We start from the raw sequence: 20,584 nt of genomic DNA, 5'->3' as shown, positions 1-20,584 counted from the left end.
TTTCGAATCTGTTGGGCTCGAATTGCCCGAGCTCCGTGCATCGATCAATTTTACACGAAGCAGATGAACTAGTACAGATTATAAATCACGAATACTAAAGTGTGTAATAAATTATGCACTATTACCTAACGTGACCCACGCAATTATCGACGAACTTAACACACGAACGCTCTGTAGAAAGCGAAACGTTTTTATGAATCTGACTTATTCACGTAAAAGCTTGCGGTCATGAAGCTCGGCCCTCTGTTCCGACCCTCTAATGTCTACGAAGAGTCGTGGTACTTGTTTTTCTACATGAAACTGTTAGGTAAGGAATCGTTAAAAAAAAAGACATTTCATTAGCTCTCCATCCATCATGCTAACTTTCTCTGTTAACTTTTACCTAGGATTATACCCGATCAGGTTCCACAGATCTCCATATCTGAACCACATATGCGGAATCATAATTCTGCTACCCTACTACTGTCTTTTCAGCAACGTGTTTCATTACGCGACACGAAAAATGAATCTCATGATGATCATAACCCCGGCAACTAAAATACGTCAGCTCAGATTCTACACGAACGTTGTTATGTTGTTCGTCGTCGTGATATCGACCAGCCGCCGCTGCGACAAGACGCGAAAGGCGTTCGAGAATCTGAACAGCGTCGACGAAAACATGAAATTCTTGAACGTTTACATCGACTACAATAGATGCATGAGAACCGACATCGTTCAGATCACGACCGTGGCGTTCGTCACGATACTATTCAACTTGATGGATTACTATGGTCTAAGCGACAACGATAGAAACTACATGTACGTTCTGATGTGGATCGCGGATCGAACGCCGGATTTCGTTAATACGATCGTCTTATGCTCCTTCGCCGTGCTGACACGCAAAATCCAATTCCGATTTCGAAAAATCAACGAGCTTCTAGACAGCATCAATGGCGGGAAAAATTTCATCTCTGTCATCGGATCGGACGTCAACAATGGTAAATTGGTCGATGAAATTCGGTCTTACCCTAAAAAAATAAATCAATTGAAATTAAATTAAAATTAATTAATAATTAATACAATATATATATACAATATATATATATATATATATATATATATATATATATATATACTAATATATATGTATATATACTAATAATATCTATATATCTAATAATCTATATATACTAATAATCTAATATCTATATATACTAATAATAATTAATACAGATTTCAGATTGATACTGTCAAAGGTGCTCCTTTTGAAGCTGTGGAAAACGGTGTCGCTGGTGAACATGGTGTACGGAATTTCGTTGAAAGTTTTAACGGCGTTGTACATTTTATACTTATGTTTGCACATATGTGTCGTGTATAATTGCAGCGATTATAACCGGTATCTGGTAGATACATTTCTGAGCGTACTTTGGGGTTCTTTAGACATAGCGAAATTGGTCTATATTATCCATTTGTACCGTATTTTACTGATACAGGTAGCGTAACTTCAAAATACCAGGCTAATTTGTTGGAACGTGGATAATTTGTCCACTCGACGTCGTCGAATTTTTTCGTCACCAATCGGACCTACGAATTTGATTTGAAATGAAGATAAAAGAAAAGAACTATACTTTAAATACAGATAGAAAAGAAGTATTTGAAATAACGATAAAAAAAGAAATATTTGAAATAAATAAGAAAAAGAAGTATTTGAAATAAATGTAAAAAGGAAGTGTTCGAAATAGTGATAAAAGAGAACTATTCGAAATGAAAATAAAATTGCTACGGAAGTTTTCAAATGATGCGCTGACGTATGCGCCAACCAATTGGCTGGAAACTAAAAATGTTTCAACGTGTGCATGCTTTCACTTTGAAAGACCGACGTGTCCCACGAAATGTTTAATGTGTTTTTTCGTTGCTTCGTCGGATCTTAAGATTTTCTTCGTCAATAAAATTACTGGACCAACGAGAAACGTGTCTTCGTTTAATTATCCCTTTGAACATGTTCCAATTTTTATCATGACGTGTCTCGTCAGCGTGCATTGGGCGCATGCGCAATGCCACCTTACGTGGCATCGGCAACAATCACTATTGCAGCGAAATACATTTTCTTCATTTTACTGTAAACAGTTGTGGAAATATTCGCTTTTGTTATGGTTCAAATACGTACAATGACACAACGTAAGTACGCAAGATTTTCCGTGCAACTATCGCCGGACCCTCGCGTTCGCGTGGCTCGTTCGTTAAACGCGATTCGTGTGCAAAATGGCTAATTCCCTTTTTATCGTTCGGTAAAGCAACAGAAGATTCGAATAATTGATCGTCGATTAGTGACAATACTTTTCAACAGTCAACAGAAACGTTTTACGCGTGATCAGCGTTCGCAGCCCATGGAGATTGTACAGAGATTTCCGTATAGGTTATCTTACGCTGTCAATGTGTAGCATATTTTGAACGTTTCCTACTGATTTACAAACTTTCGGTCATGCCAACGAACAGTCTGTTGGCACTTTAACACGTATCATGTTTGTACGTTCAACAAACCTATCGAATTTCCTAAATACATTATTTTGGAGAATTGTAGCTCTCTCATACCTGTGCTTACTTTGTACAATCTGTTCACATTTTTTTGAAACATTGTACGTTTGTGTGTCTTTACAAACAGATTGAGCATTAAGCATAATTTATACACTTGCGTATTACAATTAGAAAGAAGAATTTCCAATGTAGAAACTGATTCAGAAAATTCACGTTTATCTGTAGACAAAAATAGTCCATATCTATGCCTTCATGAATACGTATGACAGTGTTTGTAGACATATAAGTGTCAAGATAAATGTCAAATCAAAAGTGTTGTTACCTGTACCGATCTTACATAGGATTTTTTGACTTTTGACATATATTAAATAATAGTGAAACTACATTCGAACAGTTAAAGTTAAATGAGTTTATTCTGAAAAAGTACTATATTTATAAATTCATTAATAATTCATTGAGAACACATCATGATATAATCTAATTACATTTCGCATGTTCATGCGACATGTAAATTCCATGTGAACAGAATATATTATCCTTCAGGAAATACTCAGTTTGAACCATCAACAAACAATCCACACATGATGCCATCGTCAACCGGTCAAAACAATATAGTTAATCAAATCTCCAACATGTCCTTGGGAGATCAACAAAGACCACCGTCTGCAGTAATTAATCTTGAATGAAATAGCAGTAATGACAACATTATTATTTGATAATGATACTACTGAATATATTGTAGAATTTTCCTCCGCCACCTTTACCTGGGAAAAGTAGTCCACCGATGTCTATACCTGCAAATATCAATAGATTTAACAATGCTCTAGATACATCAACGCCTGGAGCTGGTTAGTATACAGAGAGAATGATCGAATGATATTTATATATTAATACTATGTGTATTTAATTTCAGCAGGGCCTATTGGACAAACTGATCCTGGTGGAAACCCTGTATCAACGATTTCTGGGCAAGATCTACAGCTGAAAGCAGGTTTAAAAAATCCTTCCACATTTCAGTCTGGTTTCCCTTTCTCTGGACATTCTATGGAATCTAATCTCGGACAATACTATCCCGGCCAAAATGCATCGCCTGAACAAGGATTTAACGCAAGATTACCTAATCAAAGTGGTCAAAGAAACGTCGTTGACGCAGCTCCTGGACAACCGAATTTCCCAAGACCACCACCAACGGGACAGAAATCGGTTCCACCTTTGCCAAGCCAGCCGAGCATGCCTAATCTGCCGATGCAGGCACCGCCACCGAGCTCTAATTCGCCTTTGCCAAGGCACCAAAATCTGCCTACCCCGTTAATGCCGCTTCAACCACATTTATCTGGACCTCCATTACCGAATCAACAAAATCAAAATAATGCAGCTCCGCAAGGAGTACACGGGCAACAGACTCTATCTGGACCGCCTCCGTTATCCAAGCAGAATTTATCGCAGAACTTAGCTCAGTCGAATTTGCCTGCTCATCTCTCAGGGCCTCCTTTACCTGGACAACAGTACCCACCGATGCAGGGCCAGCAGAGACCCGGTCAGTCCTATTCAGACTACTCGAACGTGACGTCGTACAATTTACATGGCCAATCCAATCTCCCTGGTCCTCCTTTGATGGGTCAACAATCCATGCCCCCGCCTCCGATGTCCAGCCAACAAAATCTGCCCCCGCCTCCGTTGTCGAGTCAACAGAACATTGCTCCGCCTCTGATGTCAAGTCAACAAAATATTCCTCCGCCGCCAATCTCGAGTCAGCAAAACATTGGTCCGCCGCCAATGTCGGGACAACAAAACATAGCACCACCACCACTACCAGGTCAACAAAATTTTAATAGACATCCGTACATGGGACAACAAAATTTACCGGATCCGCAAGGTCCACCCCCATTACCCGGTCAACCTATGGGACACATGATGAATACCGCTTCGAATTTACCACCGTCAGGTCAGAGACAATACACAACTGGTCCTCCCATGCAGGGACAACCTATGGTACCTCCTTTAGGGCTTAATCGTTCTGTACCCGGTGCAATGGCTGGTTACCAACCTACTGGATACCAAGGCTATAATAATGTATGTTTGTAACAGCTGGATCTACCGTGCTGTATCATGTTAAATGATTTTTGTTGTATTGCAGGATATGTACAGCGCTCAAAGAGCATCATATCAAGGTGGTATACCAGGCGCGCCTGGAGGATACCAGGCCGAAGATGTTCCAACACAACAAGCTAGACGCTTGGATCCTGACAACATGCCAAGCCCGGTAAACAAATCGACCTAAGATGCTTGCAAAATCGTTCGTTGATAGTTCATGCTAATTTTGAGTATTTATTTGTCCATACAGATTCAAGTGATAGAAGATGATCAACATGTCAGGGGAGGTGTATTCGTAACAAATCAAAGGGGATTGATTCCACCATTAGTAACTACCAAGTTCGTGACGCAGGATCAGGGAAACGCCTCTCCTAGATATATTAGGTCCACTATGTACACTGTTCCTACAACTGCAGATATTATAAAACAAGTAATTTAATCGTCGAACGTACATACCACGTGCGCTGATGTTATTTCGTGATGTTTATGCAACGTATTTCATTCGCAGACGAATGTTCCGTTTGGTCTAATAATAAGTCCAATGGCTCGTATAGCGGAAGGAGAGTATGAACCGCCTATTGTAGATATGGGAGAGAATGGTCCAGTTCGTTGCGTGCGATGCAAAGCCTATATGAGCCCGTTTATGAACTTCATCGATGCGGGAAGAAGATTTCAATGCATGTTTTGTAAAGCAACCACTGAAGGTACATCTACCGCCGTGTTTTCTGTAGGATTCTTTACACCACCGTCCCAACTACCATTTCTTTTTCTATTTCAGTTCCAGCCGAATATTTCCAACATTTAGATCATACCGGTCAACGCATGGATCGTTACGAAAGACCCGAGTTAACTTTGGGAACGTACGAGTACCTTGCTACAAAAGAGTACTGCAAAGTGAGTTAACCGGTACTATGATTGCGTCGATTTTGATTTAAAATATCTGTAATTGCTTCTCATTTTTCGTAGAACGATACTTTCCCCAAACCACCAGCCCTTGTGTTCGTGATCGACGTGTCATACAACACAGTCAAGTCTGGCTTAGTCAATTTACTTTGCGCGAAGATGAAATCAATTCTGCGAAATCTGCCGGTCGACATCGGCCAAGCGAAGTCGAACATGAAAGTAGGATTTATAACGTACAATAATACAGTACACTTTTACAATGTGAACTCGTGCCTCGCGCAACCGCAAATGATGGTCGTCGGAGACATACAAGACGTGTTTATGCCGCTTCTGGACGGGTTCCTGTGCGACGTCGAGGAAAGCGAAGCAGTTATAGACAGTTTAATGACGCAGATACCGGCAATGTTCGCGGACACTCGTGAAACAGAAACTATTCTTGCGCCTGCGATACAAGCTGGGCTGGAAGCGTTGAAGGTATTTTTGCTAACTGGATAGGAACGTTGGGATGTCCTATTATGATATAGTAATTCACTTTATGTTTAAGGCTTCGGACTGTGCTGGTAAATTACTGGTTTTCCACTCTTCTTTGCCAATCGCCGATGCTCCTGGAAAATTAAAAAATCGTGACGATCGTAAAGTGCTTGGAACGGAGAAAGAGAAAACGGTATTAGGTAAATCGTTTGTTCATGCGTTGGTATTGCCATCACAAGCACGAACAGTGTTGATGAAACGATCTCCTCCATTTCAGCTCCGCAGAATAACGTTTATAATAACTTAGGACAAGACTGTGAAAGTGCAGGATGTTCTGTAGATTTGTTCGTTTTCAATAATTCATACGTGGATATTGCGACGATAAGCCAGGTTGCCAGATTAACCGGTGGAGAGGTTAACAAGTACACCTACTTCCAGGTACTACAGATTCATGTTAAGCTGTTTGTTATTTACTATTAAAATGCGTAACAACGTCTCATATTTTCAGGCCGACATAGACGGGGATCGTTTAATCGCGGACGTTATTAACAATATTAGCAGACCAATCGCGTTTAACGCGACCATGCGTGTACGCACATCTACCGGTGTTCGAGCAACCGATTTCTTCGGGCATTTCTTCATGTCGAATACTACAGAGATAGAATTAGCTAGTATAGATTGCAATAAGGTAACTCCAACCAATTCCAGCTGTATCGTATGGCTTGTAAATGTATCGTGTCGTTAACATTTTCATTCTGCATCGCAGGCAATCGCTGTAGAAGTGAAACACGATGACAAATTGACGGATGACGAAGGTGTATATATTCAAGCGGCTTTGTTGTATACTTCTTGCAGCGGAATCAGAAGATTGCGTATCATTAATCTTAGTTTAAAGACATCGTCTCAAATAGCTGAATTGTACCGTGTGTGTGACCTAGACGCCATTTTAAATTTCTTCGCCAAGCAAAGTAAGACATATTGTTACTAATTCACCCACGTACACATTATCAATGGTTGAAACTGAAACGCACGTTCTCGCAGGTGTTTTCAAATTGATCGAATCGACTCCGAAAACTGTAAAAGAAAATTTGGTCGCGAGATGCGCGAACATGTTAGCTGCATACCGGAAGCACTGTGCTTCCCCATCAAGTGCTGGTCAATTAATATTACCGGAATGCATGAAATTGCTTCCGCTTTATACAAATGCATTATTGAAGAGCGACGCGTTATCTGGAGGTACTATTTTTTTATTTCATTTATTCATTGGTCGTCTGCTGTCTATCGTCTATTAACGTAATTGTTTAACAGGAGCTGATATGACTATTGACGACAGATCTTTCGTTATGCAAACTGTTGCTACAATGCCTATCTCAATATCAGTTGTGTACATTTACCCAAGATTACTACCCCTACATAACGTTGATCCTCAAGACACAGAGTTGCCACAGTTGCTACGCTGTTCCATCGACAAGTTTACCGATGATGGCGCATTTTTACTTGGTAAATATGCTATTCATTGTTCCATGTATTTTCATTCCTGGAAAATACCAAGAAAACGTATGTCGCTAATCTGTTATTTGCCTTTTTCTTTTCTCTAGAAAACGGTATACATATGTTCTTATGGCTGGGCCTCGCACTTTCTCCACAATGGGTACAGGCAGTGTTCGGAGTTCCATCGGTGGTCCAAGTCGACACGGATCGTACTTTACTGCCAATGTTAGACACTCCATTAAATAAACGAATAACAGATATTATCGACCGTGTGCGCATGGAGAGGCATCGTTGTATGAGGGTAAGCAATTACAAAAGAAGAAATCACTTTCCAACATCTAAAACTGTCTTGAAAGTTTAAGAATGCGACTACAATTGATCGTCGTATTTTTCAGCTAACCGTAGTGAGACAGCGTGAGAAACTCGAGATGGTGTTACGTCACTTCTTGATCGAAGACAGAGGAACGGACGGAAGTCCCAGCTACGTTGACTTCCTTTGCCATATGCACAAAGAGATAAGAACACTCCTTAGCCAATAAAACAAATCTCAAACGAATCAGTTATATTCTGTTGGAAAAATACCTAGTTTGCTACATGTCCATGGCTGATCGGCCACGTTATGCCAAGGATCAGATTAGATTATTTAACTGAGAGTTTGCCGAGGGAACTCTATGGGAAACATGGATCGTGCACGCAGTGACGCGCACACTGAAAGGAAAGATGGAGGATGTGAAATAAAACTAACGTACATTTATAATATAATACCTACTGGAAGGGCAATGAACATTAAGAAATAACCAATCATTCCGCGATAAAGAATCCGGCTCATGTGAAGGAAAACATCCAGTTGCACTCATACACAGTGATTTATACACGAATAATTGTAAAAGTAAAAATTGTATTATTACTTTTTATTTTAACTAGCTCATTAATGTTATTATTATTATTATTATTATACTAAATTAAATAATAAAAGAAAACTGTATTAAATCATTATAAATTTATATATTAAAAAAAGAACGATATCTTGTGTTAATTGAATAGTACTTCCGCAATTTATGCAATGCGTTATTGTTGTTTTAATATGAATATATACGTTTCTGTATCCGTTGTAAACTTGATTTCACGGGCGTGAAACGAGCTTCGAAGATTACTTTCAACTATATTCGTTTTAAGCATCACTAACAAATATAGCACACTTATGGTTGAACGATTAATAAATTTCTTGTATATGCATTCGTAACACACTCTCGGTTAGCTTGTGATTTTTCAACTTGTTTTTCATTATTTATGTAAGAAACGAAATAAAGTATGTTGTCAGCAATGAACAATGAAAACTGCGTTCAGATGATTGCTTTCTAATAGACTTTTAAGTAGTATTAAGCTTCCGGACAGATATATGAACATTTGTCGAATTACTTAAATGATTGAATGACTTGATGATTTAAATATTAATTTAATTTGTCATCTATTATATAAAATAAAAGTTGCCCGACTCTAAAAGCACAGGTTGTACACCTTGCTTTCGAAGTTTGATAGAGTGACTAAAAAAGATCGTACATCAAAGTTTAAGGGCTCGTTGTAAAGGAGAGGCTTTTATCTTGAAATCTGTGCTAAGATGAGTTGTGAATAAAATTCTCCAGTGTATTTACAGAAGTTTCCATAACATTTACGAGAAAGTCTATGTCTCCAGTTTTCCACCTGTTGCATTATGCAAAAACGCGTTAGAGAAAACTGAACGATGGAGCGCGTAACTAGAAGCTTTAAGCTTTAAAACGAGTCTAGGCTTGTTGTTGTGCAACACGTGTTTACGAAACTATAACAGTTCAAATCAATCGAGAATTTATCAAAAATCTGAAATTCAATGTACGAATTACTTTTCCGGTTGACTGTACTGGACTGTACGTATTTCATAGTGCGGCGTGCAACTTGTGTGCACGTGTAGGAGCGAACACAATTATTTAGATTCAGTAATTAGTGATTAATTATGATTGAAAACAATTTTACCGAATTGAATTTAATATAATATAAACGCACAAGTGCATACATATCAGAAATATCAGTAAAACACGTTGAAAAGAATCTTTAGGTTAGTTACAATTTATTGTTGGTTATGTTGATCTATTAATGTTAGCAATATTTTAGTAGTTAGTATAATTTATTTGTAAATATGGTAATCATAAAAATAAAGAGAAAAACGATCTTGTTTTCATGCGTTATATTATGTATTTTAATTTAATTTTAGAGGTGTTGCAAAATGGAGAAACGGAAAGAGCACCCCGGTACAGAATCGAAAGTTAAGCATTGTAAGATATCACACGTTGTAAACAACGATATTGTAAGTAATGAAAATAATATTTCTCACGATGATACGCAAAAATCTCCAAAAGAAAAGAAAAGGGACAAGAAACACTTAGCGAATGGTAACAAGGAGATGGAGAAACCTAATTGGATGGAAATTAAAAAGAAGAAGAAAGAATTGAAAGAAAAGTACAGAGCAAAGAAATTAAATAATATCTATGAAATAACGATTAAAGCTAAAAAGATCGGCGAGAAGTTACGTAGATCAGATTGCACAGCATTAGAACGTAAAAAGTTGATTTTAAACACTCACGAATTGCTAAGCTCTCATTACAATAAAGTAATGCTCACGCATGATTTATCTCGTATTATTCAATGGATGATCAAGTTCAGCGATCAAAAAATTCAAAGAGATATTTATACAGAGATAAAACCATCTATCAAAGAAATGATTTTGTCAAAATATGCAAAGAACTGTGTGAAAAGTATATTCAAGTATGGTCCACGAGATGTGAAACATGAAATTATTTCTGCTTGCTATGGTAACATAGTGAAATTCATGAGTCACTCTGTATCTGCACCTTTGATAGAACTTGTGTATACTAAGTATGCAAAAAACACTGAGAAGGCGCATTTTAAACAAGAATTTTATGGTGATATGTACAAACAAGCTAAAGACAATCAAATTAAGTCTCTTCCCGATGTATATAAAACTGCAGAAAATATGAAATCGGCGACATTGACAGCTGTAAAAGGAAATCTAATGAGGATATTAAATAAAAAACTTTTGCAGTTTACACTTGTACAGACTATACTTTTAGAATACATATGCGAGTGTTCAAGCGAAGATAGATCGGAAATGATAGTTATGTTAAAAGATTCCGTTGTAGAATTATCTCAGACCAAACCCGGTTCAAAAATCGTAGTTCAATGCATATGGCACGGCACCAACAAAGATAGGAAATTGATTATGAAAAGTCTTAAGGGAAACGTAAAGACTGTATCTATGTCTGAGCATGGATACTTAATACTACTAGCATTGTTCGACACAGTAGATGATACTATACTTGTAAAGAAAATTATACTATCAGAAGTTCAGAAAGATCTGACAGAGATAGCACTAAACGAACATGGAAAGCACATAATTTTGTATTTAGTAGCAAGAAGAAGCCCTCGTTACTTCCATCCTAATCTAATTAAATTTTTGCAACAAGGAGATCACAATAAAGCAAGCAAGAAGTTACCGGACACTCGGGAGAAAGAACTTCGAGATAGCATTTCAAATTTATTACTCGAAACTGTAGTCGAAAATATTGCAACATGGATGTCTAATAGTTCCATTGCAATGGTAACACTGGCAGTTTTGAATGCAGGTACTGGAGAAAAATTGAAGCTAGTTTTCGAGTCCATTGCTGACTACATCACAGATCCTGATTCAAAAATCAAAGAAGTGGACGACACTGAACATAAGATTGTTGAACACCCAGGTTTACATATGATGTTGAAGAAACTTATACAGAATGATAAGAAGTTACGAGAAAATAACGACACCACATTCGGAGAAATACTGATCAATCGTCTAGAAAGAAATGTCATCGAGGAATGGATAGAATTTAATAGAGGCTGCTTTTTATTAGTATTTTTATTAGAAAACGAAGTGAAATCGATCACGAATATTCTACGTTCTAAATTGAATCCAATAAAGAATGCTCTGAAATTAAAAACAAATTCAGGAGCGAAAATTTTATTTAAACAATTTAAAGAAACGTTGTAAAATGTGAAACGTCACTGCGACAACTGCGAATTCTGCAGGATGCATAGTTTAGAAGCAACTGTAACAACGTAACAAATGTAAATGTCAGCGGTAAAATCATTCGCTGCAATTTTATTTGCAATACAAGTACATCGTATTCAATCAAATTCCACGATCATTCTATGTAATATATTATTCGTACAGAACTTATACGGCCGACAAATATATTTATAAATATACATTTTCCTATCTTTCTATAAGATCATATAAAAACATAGGAAACCATAAAAAGAAGTATGAAGTACTGAAGCTAGATTTCATCCTGCCGCGATCCTAAATTGCACCATACATTTAGAACGATATTCAGAAAAAAGTGAACATGCACATCAATAACAATTCTCTTATTTTTATCTGGACTACGAAACTATCTTTAAAAGAACGAGCGACTTCATACAAAATAAATATTCGACTGTAATATTATTAAAAAGGGAATCCTGAAGAACGCGACAGGATTAAATTATGCGATAGTAGACAATTTTTGTTATTGTTATACATAGGAGCCATGATTATAATGAAATTTCATCATTAAAAGAACTTTTGCAAATATTACGCTTTTTTTTTTTGTATCACTGTTGTTTCAACGTCAATTATCAACAACATTTAGATTAAGTAGTATTTCAAATTTCATTTGATTCTCACAGTTTAAATATTTGCTTGATAATCATAAGCCTGGCTAAGACCTCCGGTTCATTATCATTCGTTAACTGGGGTAGAAACTCTTTGACTACTACACCCGTTTTATTGAAATGTTCAACATTTTTAGTGTCGCGCAACTTTGTGCCAAGGGATAAAACTATATTCAAAGATTCGTTTCTAATCCTAGTGTACGAAATACCTGAAACGAAAAAGTTATTTATTTGAAATTCTTCTGGTAAGTAGTGTTTTCATGTAAAATGAATCTATCTGCAAAATTTCACAATACAGCTTAGAAGTTCACTTACCTAGACCGTATCTTAGTATTTCATTCAATTTATCGCAGATCGCGTGCAGCATTTCTTTATCCGTGCTTGACAATTCCGCGCTGTTCATCTTGAGCAAGGCAAGTTTATCCACAAATAAGGTAAGCGATGTCAACATCGACACCTGTATAGATGTCGACTGTGTAGGTAATACTTTTTCAAAACGGGTTACGAATTCTACACAATATTTGTCTAAACAAACAAAAATTAAATATAGAAAGCTATAAATCTCGTGTGCTGACTCCGTTTCACATGTTTACCTTGAGTCTCTTTGCAAGTCGGCCATGATTTTCCAAGAGCCCCATAAACGGTTTCATGTAACTTCAGGATGTCTTCATTTCTCTTTGTTCTCTCGTCAGAGAGTAGGGTTTCGTTGTTATCTTTATTTCCTACCTATGACCGGTTCAGATACAAATGTTGAAATCATGCTACACATTATAGAAACATCGTGTTATACAATTAAATATTTAGGAATTTACCGTTCCCCAAATTTCTTCAAATATATCGCTTATTTCCTGGAACTTATCAATGTCTAGCTCATGCAGAACAGTACCGAAGGCCTGCAGAGCATGACGTCGGTATTCTATAGCTTCCTTTTTACTTTCTCTGTGCAACGTGTCGACTATGATCGCACACATTTCCTGGTCCTCTTTTAGGGCTTGCCTGTAATCCATAAAATCCGTGAGAAAAGTTTACAAGCAATTCATCCTAGATGCAGAAAACATGTCTCTGTCCGTACTTGCTGTTGCTCGACAACGTAGCCAAAGCATTCAGCACCCTTTCCTTTCCGTCCCAAGTTCTTCCACGCAAACCGTCCGTCAACACCTTCAGCAGAGTGTTCCGAACAGCGGGATCGAGACGGTGTCCCAGTTTCTGTGCCAAAGTATGAACCGCGTTGGCGGCCTGTGCTTTTGCCGTCCATGACGGTGACTCCAGAGAGGTCCGCAAAAGTTCTGTTATTGTTTCCAAGTTTTGCATAATTCCGGCTTCTGTCCCGGGTGTTATCTCGTTCCAGAGGTCAGTCCATAACGCGACCATATTTTCATTCTCTGATAAGATATCAATCCATAAATATCGGAAATTGCTTACAAATAATATAGTTAGAGCAACTACGAACCCTGTGTCTTTTGCATGTGCATCGCGAAGAAGGTAAGTGGTATAACGATACTCGAATATTTCTTCAACGTATCTTGATTATGATTATTTATAGCCTGCAGCGTTTGTCCAATCGATAGTTTGGTCGAATCATCTGAAATGAAAAATGAAAAATACGGTATATATTTTCGGTAATTCGACAAAGCTGCGTGGCGTTTAAGAACTCTTACATACCTTTTTCTGTGTACCATGTATGAAGCGTTTTGAACAATTTGTCCAGACTAGATTCTTTCACTGATCCTACTATGTGACCGATGGCGATCGCATAATTCTTCCGAATGATCGAATTGCGATCCGACAAACCGTTCAACAAAGCAGACAAAACTTTACCTGTGCGACAAAATAGTATGACAAATACAATCGGTTGGATCGAAGCTGTCATTGTAATTATAACGGATATACAAATTACCGGCGTAAGGTTGCAATTCCAGCTTATGATAATGACTTAGAAGAGTTACAAAATGTGAACAAGCTATTTTCGTTCCGAATCCTACGCTGGACTTTATTAGCTCCACTATTTTAGGTACTAGCTCTTTTAACGTCTCCGAGTCAACATACTGTACACACTATATTCAAATAAACGTAGAATATTATTATAGTGTAAATCTTCCGTACACTACACATATACATGTACTGTTACAAGAAATCTTACTTTTGTTAACGTATCAGTAGAAGTGTGTCCTTTAGCGGCACTGGCTCTAATATTATCAATAGTCTCCTGCGTTTCCGACGAGGACCCATGTCTGATGCTCAAGTACGATAAATTTGGATTCTCCGCTTCCCCAATCGAAGTTAGAATAGCCGGGATTAAAGTCGCCAAAGAGGATTTGAGCAACGTGCCGGCTTTCGATACCAATTGCGACACCGTTTGCAGGGACACCGATCTCACGGTGTCCACAGAATTAGTTATCCCTGTATCCAACAGTACAGGTAGTATCGCTTGTATGGTTTGTTCTCCTTCTTTGCCGTTGGAGGAGTCGCAGTAACGAATACAGATCTGTGATTCGGTAAAGATTATGAACAACGATTCCGAAAAAAGCTCGCGGAAATGTTAAACGGAGAACTAACTTTGCTGAACAGCTTGGTCGTGTTCGTGGCTGCCAATCTGGTGCCCTCGTGAATGTCGTCCATTACTCGGAACAGTTTTTTCCACAACTCGGGCGCGATTTCCGCGAGATTGAAACGAACATTCGCTCTTAACAGATCTGCAAGCGCATTGCAACAACTAATACGCACTCTCCATTCGTAGTGCGTTAAATTATCAGTTATATCTTTCAATATTTCTTTATGATACTGTTCGATCTATCAAGGCACGAAAGATTATTGTAAATGATTTCTTGCATATGAGAAGTTGGCAGATCTTCTTTCTAGCAGCGGGTACTCACGGCCTTGCTCGTCGAAGGAACGATAATACGCCAGATGTTGGACATGCTCAGCTGAATTTTCGGCGTCGGATCGAACTGATACCTGTACAAACGCGGGATTATACTTGGCAGATACTTGTTCAGCTCGTCGCTGCCCATTTCAGCGATAGCTGCGAACCCGAATGCAGCACCTTTTTTAGAATTCCACATCGCGTTGTGATTCGCCAGGTGCATAAAATAATATACTAAATCCGGTTTCTGCAGTTCCGTGGCTAGGGAACAAATTTCTTTGTACGTTGACAAGCCTCCGCTACAAATCAGATGCTTTCAATACTGATAAATCGAACGAGCGAAGCTTGAGAAGCGCGAGAAAATGTTATACCTCGTGGGCGTTGTTCCCAGTTGACCCTCCTCGAATAATTTTGTATCGGAGGTCACTTGTTTCACAGCTGTGCGACCCCGTATAAATTGATCTAATATTCTCGAAACCAATACTTCTTTTTCCTCCTTTGAGCTGTTAACGTGTATCAAACTGAGTCCTTTCGCTGCAATATCCTGCACTATATCTACAATTGGAATAACGTACATTAGGAAAAAATTGTGTAATTATTTTCGGTAAAATTATGAAGCATGGCAGCACTTACTGCTATCGTCCGAAAGAAAATCTACAAACGCATGATGCAACGGCGAAAACCTTTGTTTAATGCACTCTTCCTGAATATTGTATTTCAGAAGCGCTAGTAACCACACACAAACCGCCTTGCAAAGAGAATATTAAGAATGAAAAGACCATTGATTTTAGAACGGACGTTAACAAATGAATACCTGTCTCAAGTTGGGATGCGGTACTCTATACATTTTAAGCAACTCGTCTACCGTGTGTATCAGGAGTTCTGTACTAGAGTTGCTAAGAGGTACTTGATACTCGCTCGGCAGTGTCTCCCAAGCGTTTCGTGCCTGCACGTGTGCCGGCCCCTGAACACAGCACACCAGAGCTTCTCCCAAAGTTAAATGCACTTCGATATCTTTCGTCTGTAAAATCAGTAGAGTTTATTTCGCAGTACACGGCGATCTGAGTTTCAATATTTCCTAATTACCTCCTTGACCATAGTAATGATTTTGGTCACTATGTCCGTGGTGTGTGGAAAATTTTCCCCTAAACATAAATATCCTAAGGAAATGGCAGCCCTTTCTTTAAGCTATAAAAATGAAAGTTAAATGTGTAAGATGAGGATCAGTGTCTCAATTCATGGATTTCATTTTAAAAATGAACTCAGTGTAACCTTGGCGTTTAGCTTAGCATCAGTCACTATAGAAAATAGTTCTTCTACAAGTTTTTTCTTGTTCGGTTCATCGCCACCAACGTCGGGTAAGGGTAAGCTGTACGTTTTTCCTAGGATACCGATGCTTTCAATCGCAACCTCCATTAGCAGGCGCGAATTGTCGTGAAGAAGAACGCCTGAAAGAGTATTCTCACAATAGAGTTTGAACATGCTTTCGTGGCTGTATGTATTATCGATATACGTACATGTAGATTGTACAATATCAGCATACAGATCTATATTAAACGAGGTCATGGAGTTTTTACAAGAGAACAATCGTCTTTCTATCATGTACGTGAAGGCCAATATCATTCCGTGCAGTTCCTCGACATTCTTCTTCTGTTTCTTGTCGTAATCTTTCGTCAACTTTGTAAGTTCGCGTATCTCGTTCCAGAAGACAGAATCGACCAATGGAGCTGCGATCGCGCCGTAAATTTGAGCAGCTAACTTTCGTATTTCTGGTTTCGCAGACTTCAGCAAACCCAAAAGCCACTTCTCTCGAGTCTCTTTCTCGTATAGATGTGTTAGATATTGCGGAATAGAACTGTCTACTTCCAATAAAGCTTGCAGGGAACATTGATCTGTATCGGAGAAAAATCTAATGTTTAGTGGAACACACTAATGATCAATGTAGAGTCGCAATCGTTATTTCTACCTGCAGAAACATGGCTAAGAAGCAAGATCATATCGAGATAGTTGTTCAATATCTCAGGCTGACTTTTATACAGAGTTTCGACGTAACGTGCGATCAACGGTGTACTTTCACAGGGATGTTGTAACGGTTCGTTGCTTACAACCACGTTAGCGCTTCTCGCTAAACAAATTCGGAGATAATTGATTATCTGCAAGAGAAAAGCTTTAATTAGTCACGCGAGATACACGAATCTATTTGAAATAAATTACCTGTGTGAATACAGCAACACTGTACGGAAGTACTTTACTTTCTATGTTAATCTTTCCATCGGTAGAGGTAGGCATCCTAGTCTGCATCTTCGAATATATATAAGTGACCATTTTTTGAAAATCTGGCAGCACAACTTGATTGGTTTCTTGCGCGTCGCTCTTGTTCTTGTGAAGTGCACCGTACAGAGCCTTTCTAGCTTCTGAGCTAATTTCGTCTTTAGTATCGCCAGCTGACAGTAATAGAAGATAACGGGAAGGTATATCATCTGATGGAAATACATTTGCAGCACAATGCATGGCTACAAATCTGCAATAGGAACAAGGACAGTCAAAATAATGCGTAGGATTTTGTATACATACTTATTAACGTAGATAATCATATACACTTGCCTAACATTAGACTCGGGTGATTCGATGTAAGTAGACAATAAATCATTCATCCTAGTTATTTTACTCTCGTCTTCTTTACTAAGCTTATATGCCGAAGTTACGGAGATTAAAGCATCGCGTACAGCCCTCCGTAAATCACCTTCAGTCTTAAACATCATAAAAAAAATGTGTGAGTTGTGACAGGAAATTTGATTAGCATAACGTACAATCATGTATTATAGGACAACGCCATCTGCAATTAATAGTGACGATGTTTGGAACTATATATCAGAATTTTACGAAAAAGTTCGTAACGAAATGTTTCGATATCTCTAACGTACAATTGATTGTTGTTAATTACTTACAGATACAAGCGTGTCAAATAAATTCTTTAGCATATTCGAATTTCTGGTAACCAATGACGGAATTCTCTGTCCCAATTGTCCAATAATAGTACACGCCATTATTTTGTGGCTATCCTCGAATTCAGAGATTAATTGCATCATTCCTTGTAGAATCAGAGCATCTACGCCAATTAATAGCGCAAGGCTGCACCTTGAAGCAACGCAGAAAATATATTATTGCTGTACATACAAATAATAATCCAGAGTACAAAACAATTAGAATATATTAGGCTTACTGTTGGACAATATTTAACGTAAACTGCAGTGCCATTGATCTCAGTTTCGAATTTGTATCCGTTCCATAAAGTGACTCAAAAATTACCTATGAGTTAATTTATATTAGATATCGTTACACGAGATGTACCACCAAAATACGTACCTCGATGCACGGCATTACAATGTAATCGGCTTTCGTAATACGACACAAATAATGTAACAATTTCAATCGAATTCGGGTACTCGCAGGCTGTCGCTTCATTTCTGGCTTAACTTCCTTCAGAGGGTCACTAGTACCCAAAAATAACGTAACCAGTGGAGTAGCTAATTGCTCCGAAGACCAATCCAATGTACTAAATATTCACAAGAACAGTTTAAAGTACTTAACATAGTCAGCTTTAGTGTATGTTACGAATTACGTGCACATATAAGTAAACCTACTTTACAATTTTCTTCAGTTCCAAATCTGCCATGTTAGCCACGCTGAATCTAGTATCTGCAGCAGCCACTATCAAATGTACGAGGATATCTGAATCAAGGAAAAATCCTCCAGCCAAGAATTTAACAATCCCAAGCTTTGTTTGTTCAATCTGTTCAGCTGTCGGTGGTTTTTCTCCGATTACTCGTTTAAAAGCATATTCACTTAACCCAGATCGTGGAGGAGTCTGCAGCTGCTGTTGTTGTTGTTGTACCCCTACAGATCTAGAGTAGTAATGTTTTATAGAGTTCAAATTGATTGTAATTAAATAAGCTTGAAGTGGAACTATATAGTAAATATTCTTACGCATATGGTAGTAACAGTGTATCAAGCATAAAATCGAGCAGCTGTTTTTGTACGTAAGGTTTATCTTGTAAGCCAAGAAGGGATGCCCGTTTATCTGGATCTATAGGGATATTGATGTGACCCAACACGGGCATTATTATGAGTAACAAACTGAAACATTTTTATAGACACGTTCAATTGTATAGATTATTTTATTTACATTTAATAATAGATTATTAACAAACCCATCTTGATGAAGCAAAGGTTTTCCTTCTATAGCGTTCAACACACTCGGAACTAGGTTGGCTTGTCTTTTCATCTCCATCCTAGGATATCCCAGTTTTATGTATATAATAGTAAAATTCTGCAAACATATAATAATTATTTTGTGCACTATAGAAACTTAATGAATGAAAATAGTACACAGTTGATCCTCCTATATGTTTCTTTCAACACAATTTCTTGACTATATTACGAAGATAACGTACAATGACAAATGAACTAGCTGCTGGATCTTGATATTGCAATAGTAGAGCCTCGACTGGCAGTTGAACTAGAGGCCTGTTTTTAATTCTTTTACTTATATGGATTAATATACCCATCACTTTTTTCCTGACTCCTTCTTGGGAGCTGGATAACTTCAGTAAAACTGGAGGTAGAAACTTGCATATTGCCGTCTGCAATTGCTCGTCGGTTTCTGCTAACCCCACTCGAAGAAACACTCGTTCCAATAAAACTATTAGGAAATAAATTATAGATAAATTAATTTTACATAATGTATCTAAAATTATTTATTAAATATTTAACAATATTACCTATATTGAAAAATATATAGAAAATAAATTGAGAATTTTCAAATTTGATCTATGACATTGAGTACTAAACAAAAGTGTTAACAATTAATAAGATTTGACAACTTGTAACGATTAAACTACTATACTATATGTTACAAAAAAGTAATTATTTTAATTCTACAATTAGTGATTAAATGATATTAAGCCATAAATGGTAGGAAAAAGAAGAATGTCACACAATATCACACAATTGACAAATACAAAAACGAATAGAAAATCGTTAAGAAATAATGTTGAACCGTGAAATCAATTATAAAATTTGAATGAGAGCTATAAAAAATGAGATAAACATTTAAAGTTGCCTTCTGCAACACGGCATGACAACTAACTTTCTTTCTGAGCAATGATATTGTTCATATTATTCTAATCGTTAACAATTTCGATTTTATTAAATAACTCACGATATGTTTAATGATATTAAGCATCATCCGATTGAGAAAAAACATTTAAATGTAGAATAATTTTGAGTTTTTTCGAGATTACTTACTAAGCTCGTCCGTAGCGGCTGCCATTTTGAAATAATGTGCGCAAGAGAAAGCGAATGACAGCGATTACAATAAGAAATACATATCAACAGTTTTTAAAGTCATTGTTTCTCACAATGCTATTTATACTAAAAAATGATTAATGCACTATATTCGTTTTCCTAAATTCAGCAGATTCACATTATAAATGATAATATTTGATT

The 20,584-nt window shown here is 37.5% G+C and overlaps 4 protein-coding genes across 10 annotated transcripts; 3 read left to right on the top strand and 1 right to left on the bottom strand.

The window, feature by feature from the left end:
• The first annotated feature begins 159 nt into the window (after nucleotides 1-159).
• On the top strand, nucleotides 160-1,949 carry LOC117225673 (uncharacterized). Of its 2 annotated transcripts, XM_033479377.2 has the most exons (4): nucleotides 160-307; nucleotides 387-977; nucleotides 1,213-1,382; nucleotides 1,473-1,949. In XM_033479377.2, exons 1-4 carry the CDS (start codon nucleotides 229-231, stop codon nucleotides 1,479-1,481), a joined length of 849 nt encoding a protein of 282 aa, XP_033335268.2. In that variant the 5' UTR covers nucleotides 160-228; the 3' UTR covers nucleotides 1,482-1,949. The 2 variants fall into 2 exon arrangements, with proteins under 2 accessions (XP_033335268.2, XP_033335267.2); XM_033479376.2 differs by having other exon boundaries at nucleotides 1,213-1,949.
• A 61-nt stretch (nucleotides 1,950-2,010) lies between these two features.
• On the top strand, nucleotides 2,011-8,498 carry Sec24CD (COPII coat complex component secretory 24CD). 6 transcript variants are annotated; one of them, XM_033479367.2, is made up of 17 exons: nucleotides 2,011-2,157; nucleotides 3,058-3,182; nucleotides 3,257-3,362; nucleotides 3,431-4,587; nucleotides 4,652-4,777; nucleotides 4,859-5,038; nucleotides 5,117-5,312; nucleotides 5,387-5,502; nucleotides 5,575-5,985; nucleotides 6,056-6,182; nucleotides 6,260-6,420; nucleotides 6,491-6,670; nucleotides 6,749-6,950; nucleotides 7,024-7,218; nucleotides 7,291-7,482; nucleotides 7,581-7,774; nucleotides 7,869-8,498. In XM_033479367.2, exons 1-17 carry the CDS (start codon nucleotides 2,130-2,132, stop codon nucleotides 8,010-8,012), a joined length of 3,840 nt encoding a protein of 1,279 aa, XP_033335258.2. In that variant the 5' UTR covers nucleotides 2,011-2,129; the 3' UTR covers nucleotides 8,013-8,498. The 6 variants fall into 6 exon arrangements, with proteins under 6 accessions (XP_033335258.2, XP_033335256.2, XP_033335261.2 ...); XM_033479365.2 differs by having other exon boundaries at nucleotides 3,428-4,587; XM_033479370.2 differs by having other exon boundaries at nucleotides 2,029-2,157; nucleotides 3,069-3,182; nucleotides 3,428-4,587.
• Nucleotides 8,499-8,968: 470 nt separating this feature from the next.
• Nucleotides 8,969-12,133, top strand: peng (Pumilio and CPL domain-containing protein penguin). The gene is made up of 2 exons (XM_033479373.2): nucleotides 8,969-9,562; nucleotides 9,719-12,133. The coding sequence occupies exon 2, from the start codon at nucleotides 9,731-9,733 to the stop codon at nucleotides 11,546-11,548; it is 1,818 nt and encodes a 605-aa protein (XP_033335264.2). The 5' UTR covers nucleotides 8,969-9,562; nucleotides 9,719-9,730; the 3' UTR covers nucleotides 11,549-12,133.
• LOC117225667 (proteasome adapter and scaffold protein ECM29) lies at nucleotides 11,625-20,538 on the bottom strand. The gene is made up of 28 exons (XM_033479362.2): nucleotides 20,384-20,538; nucleotides 19,531-19,778; nucleotides 19,288-19,406; nucleotides 19,064-19,213; nucleotides 18,721-18,981; nucleotides 18,443-18,632; nucleotides 18,300-18,385; nucleotides 18,025-18,214; nucleotides 17,681-17,826; nucleotides 17,291-17,597; nucleotides 17,043-17,229; nucleotides 16,594-16,968; nucleotides 16,349-16,524; nucleotides 16,163-16,264; nucleotides 15,891-16,097; nucleotides 15,710-15,824; nucleotides 15,448-15,631; nucleotides 15,087-15,375; nucleotides 14,770-15,003; nucleotides 14,354-14,698; nucleotides 14,111-14,267; nucleotides 13,876-14,031; nucleotides 13,664-13,795; nucleotides 13,286-13,595; nucleotides 13,026-13,209; nucleotides 12,807-12,939; nucleotides 12,529-12,738; nucleotides 11,625-12,422 (listed from the first exon to the last, which is right to left on the bottom strand). The coding sequence occupies exons 1-28, from the start codon at nucleotides 20,406-20,408 to the stop codon at nucleotides 12,223-12,225; spliced, it is 5,418 nt and encodes a 1,805-aa protein (XP_033335253.2). The 5' UTR covers nucleotides 20,409-20,538; the 3' UTR covers nucleotides 11,625-12,222.
• Between the last annotated feature and the right edge of the window lie 46 nt (nucleotides 20,539-20,584).

Source organism: Megalopta genalis, chromosome 14 (assembly GCF_051020955.1).
Source record: "Megalopta genalis isolate 19385.01 chromosome 14, iyMegGena1_principal, whole genome shotgun sequence".
Classification (NCBI taxonomy): Eukaryota; Metazoa; Arthropoda; class Insecta; order Hymenoptera; family Halictidae; genus Megalopta; species Megalopta genalis.
This window is presented reverse-complemented; position numbering and strand designations above follow the sequence as displayed.

Coding starts and splice junctions, on each gene's coding strand:
- LOC117225667 (XM_033479362.2), bottom strand. CDS start 20,408: ATGGCAGCCGCTACGGACGAGCTTA. Junction 13,796..13,875: donor TACATGGTACACAGAAAAAG/GTATGTAAGAGT, acceptor TTTTCATTTCAG/ATGATTCGACCAAACTATCG. Junction 12,739..12,806: donor GACTTGCAAAGAGACTCAAG/GTAAACATGTGA, acceptor TTGTTTGTTTAG/ACAAATATTGTGTAGAATTC.
- Sec24CD (XM_033479365.2), top strand. CDS start 2,130: ATGGTTCAAATACGTACAATGACACAAC. Junction 4,588..4,651: donor GATACCAAGGCTATAATAAT/GTATGTTTGTAA, acceptor GTTGTATTGCAG/GATATGTACAGCGCTCAAAG. Junction 5,313..5,386: donor TTGTAAAGCAACCACTGAAG/GTACATCTACCG, acceptor TTTCTATTTCAG/TTCCAGCCGAATATTTCCAA.
- LOC117225673 (XM_033479376.2), top strand. CDS start 229: ATGAAGCTCGGCCCTCTGTTCCGACCCTCTAATGTCTACGAAGAGTCG. Junction 308..386: donor TTTCTACATGAAACTGTTAG/GTAAGGAATCGT, acceptor ACTTTTACCTAG/GATTATACCCGATCAGGTTC. Junction 978..1,212: donor CGGATCGGACGTCAACAATG/GTAAATTGGTCG, acceptor TAATTAATACAG/ATTTCAGATTGATACTGTCA.
- peng (XM_033479373.2), top strand. CDS start 9,731: ATGGAGAAACGGAAAGAGCACCCCGGTACAGAATCGAAAGTTAAGCAT.